The 15,327-nt window shown below is 39.2% G+C and overlaps 2 protein-coding genes across 34 annotated transcripts in view; one reads left to right on the forward strand and one right to left on the reverse strand.

Annotated features, from left to right (window-relative positions):
* The window catches only part of LOC111263119 (neuropeptide CCHamide-1 receptor), a 74,520-nt gene that overhangs the window by 36,162 nt on the left and 23,031 nt on the right, over window positions 1-15,327 (reverse strand). The window lies entirely within an intron of this gene.
* LOC111263120 (uncharacterized) overlaps window positions 12,131-15,327 on the forward strand; it is a 19,582-nt gene continuing 16,385 nt past the window's right edge. For 6 of the 23 annotated variants that reach the window (XR_002682035.2, XM_022837958.2, XM_022837955.2 and 3 more), the window contains exons 1-2: window positions 12,131-12,355; window positions 15,020-15,271. Coding sequence is in view for 13 of the 23 variants with exons in the window: in XM_022837958.2 (XP_022693693.1) it covers window positions 12,304-12,355; window positions 15,020-15,271 (304 nt within the window). In the remaining 10 variants the exon portion in view is untranslated. Of the gene's footprint in view, window positions 12,419-13,143; window positions 13,322-14,802; window positions 14,823-15,019; window positions 15,272-15,327 lie in introns of all 23 variants that reach the window. The other 17 variants (XR_015312157.1, XR_015312158.1, XM_086969463.1 and 14 more) reach the window with 17 other exon arrangements.

Consider the following 15,327-nt stretch of genomic DNA (forward strand, 5'->3'; position numbering starts at 1 on the left):
TACTGAGACATTGAGTTCTAGCAGCCTTCCATCTTGGTCGATATATTTCTTTGCAAAGCGGATATAGAGCTCATACTCGGCAACAATTCGCAGACTCTATTCAGAATCATAATAATAATAATAATACTACAGCGTACGCATTAACTTGACTGGGCTCTGTCTTTTTGTCTATTGGGTGAGTCAAGTTTTACTCGGATTTTTATCTACTTATTCTAACAGTATCCGGCGATGCTTTTGAAGAGGCGCAGCAAATCTTCGAAAGAAATAACAGGCATCACTGTTGGAGGAACAAGGCATACACCTCGGCCCTTGAAACCGTATCATGCGTGTAGACTACCCTGAAACAGGCAAAGGCGATGATGTCCACATCTCTGCCCCCGAATAGGCTGTGTTCGTATTGCAGAAGCGCAAGACAAATCGTGCTCATGTATGAAATTACTTTTAGGTCAGACTTATTTTTACGTAATAATGGAAAACTGGTTTGTGGACAGACAATGGTAAGTACATTTACCACAAGTGGTAAGTGCTTTACGTAGTGTGTTATTAATCACTTCGATCTCGAGCGTGAGACCAACTGTAGGCAGCAAATGTACGAGTGGGCCTGTTTAACTGTATGCTCGTCTATTGTATCTATAAATATATGAAATACCTAAGTCTTATTTTGTATGTACGCCATACAGCGATAGCGTCAATTCCCTATTCGCTATTTCTACATCGCTGATTACCTCAATGATAATAACATCAACCATTATTTAGGCAAAGATACGAATTGCTTACAAAAAACAGTCAGAGTGTCATCGATTACAGATGACAAACAGAGAACGAAACAGGCTAGATTTTAAGTTAAAGCTTGTTTTTGGTCCAGAAAGAAGTAACCTGAAGGAGTGAGAATTTAATTCAAAGTTAGAGTGGGCAATTTAGGTTCAAAAAAAAAGCAATCAAGCTCCGCCGATCAAATCGTTGTTTTGTCAGCTCATATCGTTTGCTTTATTCACACGATGCATGTACATGCGCACGACCATGGGCTAGCTGGAGTTGCCGTCCATACGTTGTGGCGAGGCTGGTGCACCTCTATAGCCTCAGATTCGATGATAATAAAACGAACAATGAAATCGTTATTGTAGGGAAGCTCGTATAGCCATACTCATGCAATACAGACGTCTAGCTAACAATATAGATGAAACTGTACTGCTTTTGGCAATTTGGTCTTTGGCAAGTGACAATAATAACAACAATAGATGAACGCTAAACTAGGCCTTGACGTAAGGTTACATTTGTACTTAACAAAGGTAGTATACGTGGCTTGAAGTCGTTGATGCAACTTTCACTCAGACTACTGCCATCACTGCGATGGCTTACACTATATTATTCAAGATATATCTTGCCCTTTGGACAATGAAGCATAGAAGAGAAATCGTCTGCTTCGAATAAGCTTTTGCAGACTGAAATACACATCCATACGAAAGAATTTATCTTACAGTCAAACCCAAGTTGAAATCGGTATCAATTGTTTTAAAAATAGCTACGTTTAAAAGACGTCGAATTAGGTTTCCAAAGCCGACGATGCAAATCGTAAGTCAGAAATAAATCGCAAGACTCCTAACACGCTATGCTAAATTGAACAGGGTTGTTCGAAGAACATTGGCGGCCGGTTGGTGAAATGCCGAGATATTTTCTAGGCATCCAAATAGACCAATGGTCTCATCGTATAATATTGGCGTTCAACCATCTCCTATGGCCTCCTAGAGAAGACCTCGCCCAATGACTGTGTCGTTGTTATACCGAATTTGCGCCGTTTTCGGCGGCACGACGTCGTATACCGGTGACATTGGCAAAGCTTCCCCGATGGTTCAAGTACGTCCAGAATAGAGAAATTATTTGCCTCTTCTGTGATTCGCTATTGGAAAGGCTCCAACAGCAATGGAGGAGTAACCTACCGGATGAAGTGCGCTCGTTTGGGATGAGAGATAATTAACACAATATTATCATCGTCATCCAAAAGCAGTTTAGCTAAGTACAAGGATAGGCACTGTGAGGCCACCCGTAAGATCCGTACAGACATACACATAAAAAATTTTCCGAAAGGGTCAAACACAACTACGGAAGCTGTTCAGTTGAGGCGAGAGGTAACGGAGATCCTACAAACTGCCGGCATGTCGACAAACAGGCTTCTAAAGTAATTGCGTCTCCTTTTAGGTCCTCCGTCTAATGGGGTTACATTCAGAAGGGGAAGATGCATTAAGGTGTTCAGAGTGACGTAAAATTTAGAACGGGATGTAGTGTTTTTTGCCTGCACAGCATGCACTCGTTCATTACCAGTGCGCTCCCGACGATGCGGACGCTGATGAAAGCATGCGCGAGGCCGTATGGTCCACCGGGATTGTTAGCCCCGATCGTACCGGTCTTGAACTAAATAGAGCGAGAGGCACAGTCGGAATTGATACGACACTACTTGTCGAACTGTTTAAGCATTGGCTAGGCTGATTCGAGGAGCTAAAGAAGCTTCCAAGATCCGAATGAGTGAGGTGCATAGGCCTCAGATTGGCGGGCGGTCGCGGCCTCTTTTATGATACGAGTAGTTAGCGATTTGTTTCAAGTCTATGGATCCTACCTATCGGGTAAGAGCGTTGTAAATGGCTGTTAAAGCCAAGCTAGCGCAACTAAGGCAACTCGACAGACTGATAGCTTTTAAAGAGAAGCTGATGGCGGCCACGTTTGCAGTATGGTTATTGTAAAAGGTCAGGAAATGCTTAAGGCCACACCAGTGTACTTCTGGTCGAGTATAAAATTTATGTTGCGCTGGATCCGCTCAGCTTAATCTGACAAATGGGCTGTGTTTTTTAGAAGCCGGCTGCACGAAATGCAAATTTTCGTTTGACGATGTTCAAGCAAAGCACCATAGCGTTGTCCAAAGCGAGGGCACTAGTTACATGTTTGAAAGGCCTACTCGTCAACCCAACGAACTTCTCCTCGCTACAGCCTCTAGTTTGCGTTATTGCTTGGAAATTGTAGTGCAGTTCAGAGAGAAAGTCCGTCGTCTTTCGACAGCAAATAAAATCATCACAACGAAGCAACGCCTGCTTATTTAGGCGCAGACACATTGCTTAGGGGATATAGCAACGACTTTCGGATGGACCCGGAGATAACTGCTTCCCAACCTTTGTTGACTTGGTTCAAGTTGGGAGTAGACTGCAGCTTACCGATGAAGGGTTGAACCCATATTTCTGCAACATGGCTAATCATTGCTGATATTGACCGCGGGCGTATGAAGACACGGTACCTAGCGAGTTCAGGTTAAAGTATTAAGTCATACGAGTGCGAACTTTGGTCGAATTGGTGATCCACAAGGGCAAAGAATAGTTTATAAGTTTCTATACCGGCAAAGTGCACGGAGATGTCCTTTTAAGCGACATGAATTCACTGTTTTGGATTGTTGGAGGCACGAGCCGCGGGTGAAATCAAAAAGATCTGGGTGGCGCTACGACCTAGTTCCATAGCACTGGTTGTGCATTTCGAAGTGGTCGAAAACCTGATAGCGGGTTTGTCTTTAACGGCCATCCCCAGGTTTTTACCTTTGTACAAAGCGCCAGTTAAATTTGTTTCGTACAACGTGTTCATCTTCAAAAAAGCTTGAAGATATCTGCTGCGTCCTTCAAAGGGGCTGCGAAGCTACGAGGTTCAGACTTTTTCATCTAATCGGAAGCTGTTGAGCATTTCTATGCTCTACGATGCATGTGGTGAGGTAGATACCACGAGCATCTCGTCGGTTTCACGAGCACGTGGCTGCGGAGAATGGTCGGCTATCCTAAGCTATTGCTTGTGAGTTTAAGTACTTTGCTCTACGAACTGGCTGGTACTATAAATTAGTGCATAACTTACTCGTACTCTATATAAAGAAACAAGTCAAGAACCTTGCCATTAGTCTACGTTTTGTTCCGTTAATGTGTTCATTTAATCAGTTGCTTGATACTGGTGGAAGTCGCGATCGATTAGATAAGTTATGGCGCCAGCGGAAGAAAATGCCAAATGCGTTTTAGACAATATGGAGGATGGAGTACTTATTGGTGCTCTTCAGGACTTACAACCGGCAGTAAAGCAACCGAGTGCCGTCCTTTGATAGCCGGGAAGTACTGAAAGAGTGTTACTGAGTTCCGCGTTGTTTAAAGTGCATATAAGTAACGGACGTCAGGTGGCTCTTGCCAGAATATTATGGCTGAATCTTCGTAAAATTCTACATTACCAAAACAGGTTGGGATTGACGTGATCCCTATAACAATAATGATAATAATAGTAATGTGCTTGTTAGGTAAATTCAATAATGTTTTTTTTTTTGAAACGAAAGAGCGCCTACGTTTACGAAATGTTTGCGTTAAATGTACAATATATATAATTCTAAATTAAGGAGTTCTATTACAACGAATTTTTTTTATTACAATTTACTTGCAACGGGTACACAAACTGAGATATTGATTCGTGAGTATAATTGCCATGTTGGTGTTCATGGTTTTGGAAGGTAACACTACAAGAGGAAGGATACGTCACCGAACGCTGAAGTCATAGCATGAAACAATATGGAATACTGCTGCTGGACTCCGTACATTATGATTCGAACGGTGCGCGTCTTCACGCACTTGCGAGTGAAGGGCCCTCCCTCCTGGATTGATTTTTTCGGATGGCTCTTTAGGGGTCACTGGGAGGTAGGGAAGTTAGCTTTTGAGTGCGACCTTGTCACTCACCCCCCGTACACCATCAAGACAACATGCCCTGTAGAAGCAGACCGTCTGCAAAAACAGCAGAGCGAAATAATCGTGGTCGGTAGTGGTGTATAACTGTGCGATTAACGAATTAAATTGAGAACATGTAAAGAAGCATGAATCAGTAGTTACGGTGCTACCTGCTAGCTATCGTCGTATTTTTCATTAGCTCTTCGCAACAAAGATCACTATATTAAGAATACGATTGCTGTACTGTAGGTGAAATGATGGCGTAATGGATAACGCGTTTACTAGAACTTCAAGGACATATGGGTTCGAATACTGCTGCACGCTAGGGGCTGGGCCCCCGATGTACTGCCTAAACAAACGTAAAACACTTAGCTCAAGAAGGAATCGATCAAGGCTATCGTAAGGCACAAGTTTATTCATAGATAGTTCTTATGGTGAGAAACGAAACTTATAATTAATAAAGTTACTGCCAAGGTATCTATAAGGAAATAATTAAAAGGTAAAAAAAATCTTTTCTCTTTATGAAGAAAAATTTAGTGATACAAGCGACCACTAACGATTGTTGGGTTGATTGTGATCGTAAAACTTAGTCAAATGATACTTCAATGGTTATGAAAATATAGCTATGTAGTTATATAATATAATAATTAGCTTATGTAGTAGAACTAATCAACCTGACCTATACATCACTCAGAGTAATTACTTGTTACCTGCTGGAAGCGTAGACACACACTGGATTAAGCAGGATTGATCAATCGATCGGTTGATCGATGACGATAGTAAATCAGTAAACAATCAAATTAGTTATGCTAATAGGGTTTTGTACGGAAACGATAGAGACATACAGCGTGGTCGGTGAATGCTCAATGATGAGGACTTTTGTGATTTTTATTTTTCTTAGAGTGATTAAAGACTTTTCGATTAGATCATGGTGACGCCTGACTGGACCGTATGCCAACATGTGGGGGCTATCTGTTGCAATGAAAATACTTAGACATGCCTGCCTTAGCGATATCTATGATACGATTTCTTGTTCCCCTCGGAATAACACAAGCGTTTGTGCTCTACATGCGAAAGCATAAGGACGAAAGCATATAGGACATTCATACGCGCAAAACTTCTCTTGAAACCTCGAAACGCTAAAAGCGACTGCAGATACAACAGTGTCAATCACAATATCATAAAAAACTTCGTAGTGTACGATTTTCACCTTCACTTGCAAAATGCCAGGACAACAACGATCTAATAAGGGTCGTATTTGTACTTATAAAGCAATATATTTTAGCTTGTGTAGCTTAATCATGTCCGTTAATGGACTTGGTAAATATGTTCAATTTTATATAAAATCATGGCTTATGACAACGTATGCTGTATATTTATATAACTTTTCTCACAACCATTTTAAATAAATTACTGCGTCTGTTTGATCGTTTCCAAGTCACCAACCTATTTCATGAAGTGTATTTTGTCCAGGCTATCGTCTATACACAGTAAGATCAGTTTTAATTTCATATACTGCAGCATAGGAAAGATATAGTACCCACTTGACGCTGAATATCTACATTTCTAAAGCGACAGCTCGGTATTTTCTTGCTTTTACGTTTATGTTTTTAGAAGCCGACACTGTTATTATCATTATTGTTATTGTAGAAGACTGAACACAGTGCAAGCTATTTCCTATTGTAATTGGAGGGAAAGGAAGGACCGTTTCAATGGAAAATACTAACTAGTTAAACTGTTGATTTTTTAAATTATTTAGCTGAAAAAAAAAATCAATTTTTGAAGAATAATATATCGTGAAAAAAATTAATTTGTCCTTCTTTATAAAACCCGCCAACCTCACAGGATCTTAGTTCAAAGTTTTCACTGAACGAGGATCAGTCTTGCAGTGTATAGCCTCAAGCTTTCTCTGAATGAATTTCAATCGAAAATTTTTAACCGCAAAAATGGGGACAATTTTTGGCTAACGTTTAGATCAATGTCATAGTTTGAACAGGAAATAAATTTCATTCAATCACATCTAACCTTCGTTAGCCAAACCAGATTACACTTGTGCTTAGTGTGGGGGACATTTGTGGTGCCCTCGCGTAGCTTTTTTTTTTTATAAGCAGTTTTGTGGCAAGCATGGACAATTGTATTCACTGTTTCCGTTGACATACGGACACAAGTAGTACACTTAACCTTATCGCTTTGTCGAATCAAGGGATCGTAAACAGGCTACCGAACAATTCACTTTGTCGCCGATAGCGAACGATGAGCCCGACGGTCTCTGGGGGACCCAAGCAAACTTTATTCTAGGTATAAATGCCTAAGGTACTGCCCGCCAAGAAGTAGGTAATAGGTCTTCGCGAAGCTCTAACCTACTGCAAATGATAGTAAAATCAATGTAGAGATCAGCGTTCTGCGCGATTTACACAGTTCGCACTTATTCATCGCAGCCTTAAATACCGGAAACCGAAGTGGAAGATAATCTGTGAAATATAAATAGGCTGGGGTGTCATATGTAACTTCATGTTGAGGACCAGCTCCGATCAATGGTATTATTGGATCAGCCTACGATCGTGATCAGGTAAACTGTTTTTGGGTAGGCAAGCGCGTACTAGCCTTGCGGCTTAGCAACTAAGGTTCACTGCTAACAGGCCTGGATCTGGAACAAGCTGTTGCGTTGAAATCAATTTGTTTGGTCTTAGTGTATTCACGAGAGTTATGGGGCACTGAACTTTTTGTACACCATGAACGACAAGCTATAGGATGAAATGAAAAGCTTAGAATTCTAAATGTGTCTTGCGTCTACAGACTGACATGTGTATGTGTGCACATTTTAGTGGAAACCAACGTATTGCTCGTAATAATCTGAATTGTAGCGTAAGCTAATAATGTTTCTTTGAGCAAAAACTCAGTTTTGATGAGAACAGAAGGTAGAGTGCATATATATATCTATAGACATTTGTGTTTAATTCTCCCACCAGTTCTGGGTATATTGCACATCATATCTTATTGTTTACGTATTTGATTACCAGAATAGGTATTGTTCTTTCAGTCGAGGCACACAATTAGAATTTACAAATTATGGTGTTTTGAAACTGTCTGACGTAGACATAACCACTGAAACAAATTGCATATGCGGTCTAAAATCACTACCTTCTGTAGCTTTAGCGGGTTCACGATTCTGTTTACAAAAAATACAGGCTGACATTTTAAGAAGAGCGTATAACTATGACCCTGAGGTCCATTTTCATTTTTTTTACCAACAACTTTTACCATGTGTCACTAAAAAGAATAGATCATTCGTATAACAGATACAGCCTTTATTGCACACAGAACATTATAAACGTCTATTCGTTTGATGCCGTTCGTGACGGAACGCGTGGAGGGGATGAGGCAGAAGAAAATAAGAAGCATTAAGTAAATGAAGCCCTCCACTTTACGATCTGCTCATCCTCCTTCTACCTAATAATCGGTAAATACAAGAGACGAGGAGTTGTGGTGACAGTCTACGGGCAGTAGCTTCTGAATTTCTGCAAATATGTACATAAGTATGTACTTAGTTTTACCGTTTCATTACGACAACAGACAGAGACAGTCGTCCGTTTGATTGACCCGTTTCATTTGCCACTGGCGTGTTTCGTCGAAGTTTCGCCTCTTGTGAGCGGCGGGCAGTCATCCGAACTAACCTGCTACTTTAGTTGACAAACGGAGATAACAAAGAGTTACCGAAGCGTACCATATAATGGGTATCAGCTTAGTTGTAGGCAAAAAGATCAGGGGACATTATATTTGCTTTTCGTGCCAAGGTCAATCTTCTTCAATCTTGACAATTGACAATATACTCTCAGTGTTAATAGTTAGATGGCAGCAGTTATATCAGCTAAAACATGCTTCATTACACACAAATCCAAACGCGAATTCTGTGCTTGAAATGGGTTAATAATTTTTCTAGCTCTGAATCGACTTATCCGCTTTGCTTCTTCAGGCCTACCGTGTTCACAAAAGAGGGCCTGTATATATGGCAGCTTTGAAAGAAAATCCTTACTGTCCTATAGAACAAAGCCCACTAGGTGAACGAATTACTTTTACCTATAATCGTCGACGAAAATTGAGTAATAGATTAGTAATGCTTGAACCAAGAAGAGCCTAATGTTTTGTGGGATTTTATGAAACGCTCTTATGAGTTTTGATGGGCTTGGCCTCCGCAGCCTTAAATGAGCTACCCACTGTCAACAAGCATGAGACGTCACATTCTGTTTTGTAATATTAATAACGTCGAATGGATCCGGCAATACTAGACGATATATAAGTGCTTCTTTTATAGTTTTTAAAAACAGAATCGTTGAATTGATCTAATTGTTCGCCGAGATTATTTTTGTAACACTTAAAGTTATATAACCCTAAGTTCTAATAGGTTAGCAGGAAAATAAGATCTGAACTAACGCAACTTCCCTTACTTTTTTTTTATCAACCGCCGAATGGAACAAAAGTTGCCAAAACTCTATACCTGCAGCATTTGATTCCCTTTTCCGAAAGAAAGAATTTTATTGAAGTTGAGTGTAAATCTAATACGCTGTAATAATAAATATATTAAGAATACATGTGAAAAAATCTGATCTTAACTATTTACCTAATGATTAGACCGGAGGTGTCGAGCGAACAACACACGCCAGCTGCACCCCAGGGTCATGTATATGACCAGATATAAATTTAAATAAATCTACAACATTAGTATGTACATTGCTTATGAGACAGTCAAAATGCGATAACGACATTGCTTTAACCGGAAAAACAAGAAAAAACAATGAATTATATTTATAACTAGTTGATAATAAAGCTGACAATTACGCAGGGGGGAGAGCGATGAAGGAGCATAAACTTTCCTGAATGTTTTGCTCGTAGTAGTACCTTGCCTTATCGTAAATGAGTGGAGCGCGAGAGCTTGACTCCAGTTACATGGCCGACCTTTTTACCTTCATGACTACCTGCACATGTTTTCACTGTTTTTATGCTCGATCATATTTTACTTACGATACTGACGCTCTTACCGTCCAAGAGAAGTTTTTGCGAATAAGTTTTAGTCTAAATTTCAAGCTACCCGTACTAATTAGTACAGCGTTATGTTCCGAGAACCAAAATACCCAGTTTCGTCTAGTACCTAGAGAAACGAATTCTTGTTTCGAAGAATCTAGACATATGACGCAAACTAATTTTAAAGATTCAAAACTGCATGTACTATTGTATAAACATGTATTGTATGTGATTTTGGAATATATGGAATAGGACCAAATATGGAAGACAGGATTAAGGAGAAATTACGATATCAAAAACGCACAAAAATTTTATACGACAAGTTGCCTACTGTTATCATAATAGAACGAATAGTTTAAAGTTCTAATCGAGCAGAATAATACAAACAAGCTTGCTTAGATGTCGAACATAGAAAGCGATTCCTTAGCAGGGTTCAAGTTAATACGGTGAGTGCTGAAAACGTCCCAGCCCAAATCGGGCGGTAATGAACAACCTGTTTGCTACGTGGTGTACGACAACCAATGTCACTACTAATAAACAGCTTCTAGGATAGCATTTGTCAAAAGCTTTAGGCATACTTCACGCAGGGATCTGTCATCTGGTACGCACGGCATCTAATTTTTAGACGCAACGATCACTAAAATTAAGATACGAACTTATCTAGGTTTGTTCACGTCTGCTCATTTATTGAAGGAAGTTAGTACTTTTCAGCATCTAGTTTTCAAGAAAAATTAAAACTGTCCCATGTTCTTCCCTTCACCTTTACCTAAGAACAATGATAATAGTAGAGAACAAGTGCTATGATAGAGTATTAAATCACGATATGGTGCGATACTTATCAAACACACATCATGGTACCCTTCATTACGTGTCTTCGACGAAAGAGATTACTTATATAGCGTAATAGTAATCGAGTTTGTTGCACGATACTGAATGCAACACGTCCTATATCCTTTGCACATCCTGTGGATACTAACGAACAGCAGGACAACTTAAGCCATGCAATCTTTTACCTAGTGTGTCGGCAATTGTTAATTCAATAGTAACTATGAAAAGTCCTAACAACCGGTATACAACAAGCTGCCAACAAATGTTAAGTTATATTTTGCCTACTTCATTTCGATCATCAAAAAATGTACATCTATGCAATTTTCAAGGTCGAATATAATTTCGGTTTTGTGATCTAGTCAGTGTCTTTGAATTCGGCGAGATATCACAACACTGCCGTGGCCTGGCTGGTTAGGGCTATACAGCCCTGGTGGCACTTGAAGTCGATGTTATCTTTCTGTTGTCAATCAAATTGCTGATATTTTTATTGGCGCAATAGCGATTTAAATTTATACTATGTCAAAAGAATATATAGTTAGAAGGTCATTCATAGTCTATGTCAACATCGAGCTTCTTGGTCTCTTCGAAAAGTAGCTTGCGATACTGAGCGGTCAAAAGTCAACATGGCGAGCAAAAAGGTAATTTGTACGGCCTTTGCCAGTAGTGGGCATTAACCATAATTTGCCTTGAAAGAGATAATGTCAACTTCTATCTTGCTGATGCCAGATTCGGCAAGCACAATCGTCTAGAACAGCTGTTTTGCCGTTACTATCTTCACCTAGGTACCTCTGGAAGAGATGATAACGTTTTCATAGTTCACTGTGCTTCTGGGTGTATTTTCGCGGACACACTAAGATGGTCATTGTCCGGACATGGGGACGTTTACCTATTGGCACGTTCCAGAGTCGACATCAACACATTCGGTAAATCTGAAATTCTGAACCAGTTCTCTGCACCATCAGGTGAATTCTCTAAGGAACAAATATCGAAAATCTCCTGTCATCAGAAATAGGTGCAAGATGTACTACTAGTTGGACCACGTTTACAAAGGCCTGCGTGCCGCACTGCCACGGAGCTCATATGCCCAGTGATAGGGAACGTCGGTTTCTAGCTGTCTTGGGTGCTTTAATGACCGATGCTTCTTGAAATATTATGAGCAACCTTTGGCAAAGCATTTTATGTACTTTTTTAGGATGATTAGGCACAGCTCAGAGCATTTTAGTTCGCTATTGGATAGAGTATCAGGCCATTGAGGACTGTTGAACTGCGACGCGCTGCTTCAGATTTACCATAAGCATAGCAGTCTCTAATGCACCGTGTAAGATGTTCTCCGTCCAGGGGCTTTTTCCGAGATCTAAATCATATTAAGCGCGTCAATATCTTTGGGTAGAATTTGTTGATCTCCTTTTAGCTTCTATGTTGGTGCGCAGCACCTAGCATATGTGGAAGGATCATGACTCTCAATGAGCTCGCTCGTAAACTCGTCTTGCTGCGGTTTACAACACAGGGCTATAACAGGCGCACCTTTAAAGGCTAGCCACTTAGATCTAATTAGATGCACTGTGCTGGGGCTTCCATAACAGGTCCCCGTGCAGTAGCTCCTTTTGGTTGTTCTATAAAACCGATGATACACTTTTTGTTGTCGGTGAAGAAGCTAAACTCCGGAGTATGAAGTTTTAGTTTGTGAAGTCCGTTTATCGGTGATAAGACCAAAGAGTGTGCATGCGACAAAATGAAGTTCTGTGACAACTCTATTACAAAACAACTAAATTCGGCTTCAAAAGGTGCAGCGTGTACATATGTACACTTTTCGGCTAGCGTGAATAGTTTTCGAAATAATGGCAAAGGTAGAAGAACTCAACTAAAGATGTTTACCGAAAAGATTGTTCTTTACCGTTTCCACCAGCAAATCTCTATTTGCCAAAATGCTGAATACTCATCAAAACATCAGGTTGACAAAACCTATATTCAAACAAGACATGGCGTATAGATTTTTGCTTACTAATATTATTGTATATTGAAGCGCAAATAGTAATCGAGCAGTGCAGTAATAACGAAGAGGTTTTTTAAGGAAAGAAGAAGAAGTGATTTAAGCTTTGACCATCCAGTGTAGGTGTAATTTTGAAAAAAATAGACGTGTATTTAGGTGTTATCATGGATGCGCGACTGCGCTCATCGTTTTCAATTAGCTACGAAATACTTGTTTTGAATTTAAATAACGCATATATATATATATATATATATATATATATATATATATATATATATATATATGGAGCAAGAGATGCATAGCCGCATTTGGTTTGTCTAGTTGACTAAAAAGAGTTTGCAGATCTGCCATTAATACGATTAAATTTCAAAGCGCAACTTATTGCGTACGGTATATCGATGGCGACGCTCCACAGACACACCCACGCAGTTTTAAGATTAGCTTTTTAAGTTTAACTTTCCAAACTTACTATTTAGGTTAGGTTTCTTTTCAATTCATTCAAAATTAATTTGAACCTTTTAATAGCAAAGTATTTTTACGTAACATAGTCATGTGTTTTATTGCGAATATACTAAATGACAGCATTTGTATCCTGTCACAAATAATATTCAGCTTTGAAGAGATAACCATATAAATGAACTGATCCGCAATATGTTGCAATGAAAAAAACGACAACTTGCCGCTTTAAAGATAATTTGCCTGCAAAATATTGTTACTTTTCGTCGTGGAAACGGATATCGGGATAATTTAAGAAAATAAGGTAAGAATGTAGAATGTATCTCGTGGTGTGTCAGATTTTGTTTAAAGTATCATTAGCCATTGAAGATATTAACTTAACACGATCAGAGATAATTTTGTTTATAAGTAAGCATATATATTTATAGAAAAAAAAATCAGATGGAGGTACCGTGCCTTATCGTTAAAACCGTCAAACTTTGGTTAATCTCTCATTGTGACACCCTCGCTCTCCCCATATATATATATATATAATCCCGTTTTCACATTAGCCGTGTATTTAGGTGTCGTTGATGACAAATGTAGAAGACCTTACCAATACCCTGTAACAGATAACTTAAAGTTACCTGGCCGCTTTAAGTTAGACGTCCTAAATTAGGTACTAAAAAATCAAGTGGTGTAACCTTTGGAACGATTAGCGAAAATAAGGACAACATAGTAACACTTCAATTATAGTTGACGCATTTAAGTGATAGCTTCATTATACACTGCAGTAAACAAATCCTATTAAATAGGGACGTGATTGTACCAGGGCACAACTCTGAAAATACGAACTAATTACCAAATAAGCCGATTTCGGTACTATCCAATTCATAAAAATTCTATTCATCCAATTGATGCTCCTTCTTTTCTCACATAAAATTAGGAAATCGAGAGACTTATCATTTGAAATCTAGCGTATTTACTATTAGTATTGAGACAGCCATGAAATAAACTGCTCACGGGGAAACTGGAAAACACTTGCTGTTAACAGTCGTTAATTTATATATCCTCCTTAATTTTTGTGATCTGGTTGGTAACATCTTAGAATCTAAGATGGGCTTCGGCTGAACTCTGTTTTCGACTAAAGGCTCCAACGACTTCAATAGACGTCGCGCACAAAATATATTGGAACCGTCTGCAATATACCTGTAGACGGCAAACAGAAACGTGAAAATAAATAGGGGACCCCGTCGGGCATAACAAAAACATCATCAATGCGATGCAACCTTATATGATACATGAGGTGTATCTTGTAGATTTGTATATGAATACATAGTTTTTTTTTAGTTTCATCCACGATATTGTTACGGACACACAGCACACGTTTATTTGAACGGGGTGTATAGCTTTAATAGGATAATGTTATTTGAATTTAATATATAACTCGAAAATATAATGTAATATAGTTCAAGTATGCAAACGTTTGATGTTAATTAATGTTAACTGTTCCCGCCGCTTTGATTAAATTATATAGCCACTTATCTAGGATAAACTTTTTGTACTTACAGCACGAATATTTGGTACTTATCAAACATAAAATGTGCTTCATCCACTTCTGCCCCATATGGTGGTTTTTGGTCTCCATTTATCTGCTGTGTATACCTTTCAAATCTCCATATGTCCTTGGTGCCATAGACCAATATGAGTAAATGTAATAATCTAGAAGAAATCCGTCATCTCATCCATCCAAATTAGGCTATACGTCAGCTGAGTGCAACTAACCAATTTCGTACTGCTTTCCAGGAATGCGATAGAAGACTTTGGTAGGTATTTTATAGTATCTCGTCCCATAAGGTCTTTACCGATTATATTTAAAAGCATCGAGTCTATTGAGATTAACATTCATCTATTACCAAATGTCATCTCCCGTCATTAGTGGCTTGAAACATTAATAACTGGGAGAAACAAGTTTCTTGTCATTGCGTTTACTGCATATAATTTTTTGGTATTTCTCATTAAGCTCAGAACATGTCGCATTTACGTTTTTTACCGACGCGATGGAATGGTGTTGACATAGAGAAGTACAAATTTACAAGCAAACCACAGCTGCGAGAGTATCAAAATGCACAATTTGTCGGCTCTGTCTGCCTGCAGTCGCGGAAAAGGACGACTAGCGAACCTGGACTTTGGACACAAGCTAGAGACACTTCGTATATCCCGGGCCATTCTCTAAGAGCCGGATGTTTTCCGGAAAAGCCGAAAAGAGAAAATGGTAATTTTCTATTTCCCACATTCTATGAGATGTTTACAATCGATTAGTATTTGATT

The sequence above is a fragment of the Varroa jacobsoni genome, unplaced genomic scaffold, assembly GCF_002532875.2.
Source record: "Varroa jacobsoni isolate VJ856 unplaced genomic scaffold, vjacob_1.0 scaffold_736, whole genome shotgun sequence".
NCBI lineage: Eukaryota > Metazoa > Arthropoda > Arachnida > Mesostigmata > Varroidae > Varroa > Varroa jacobsoni.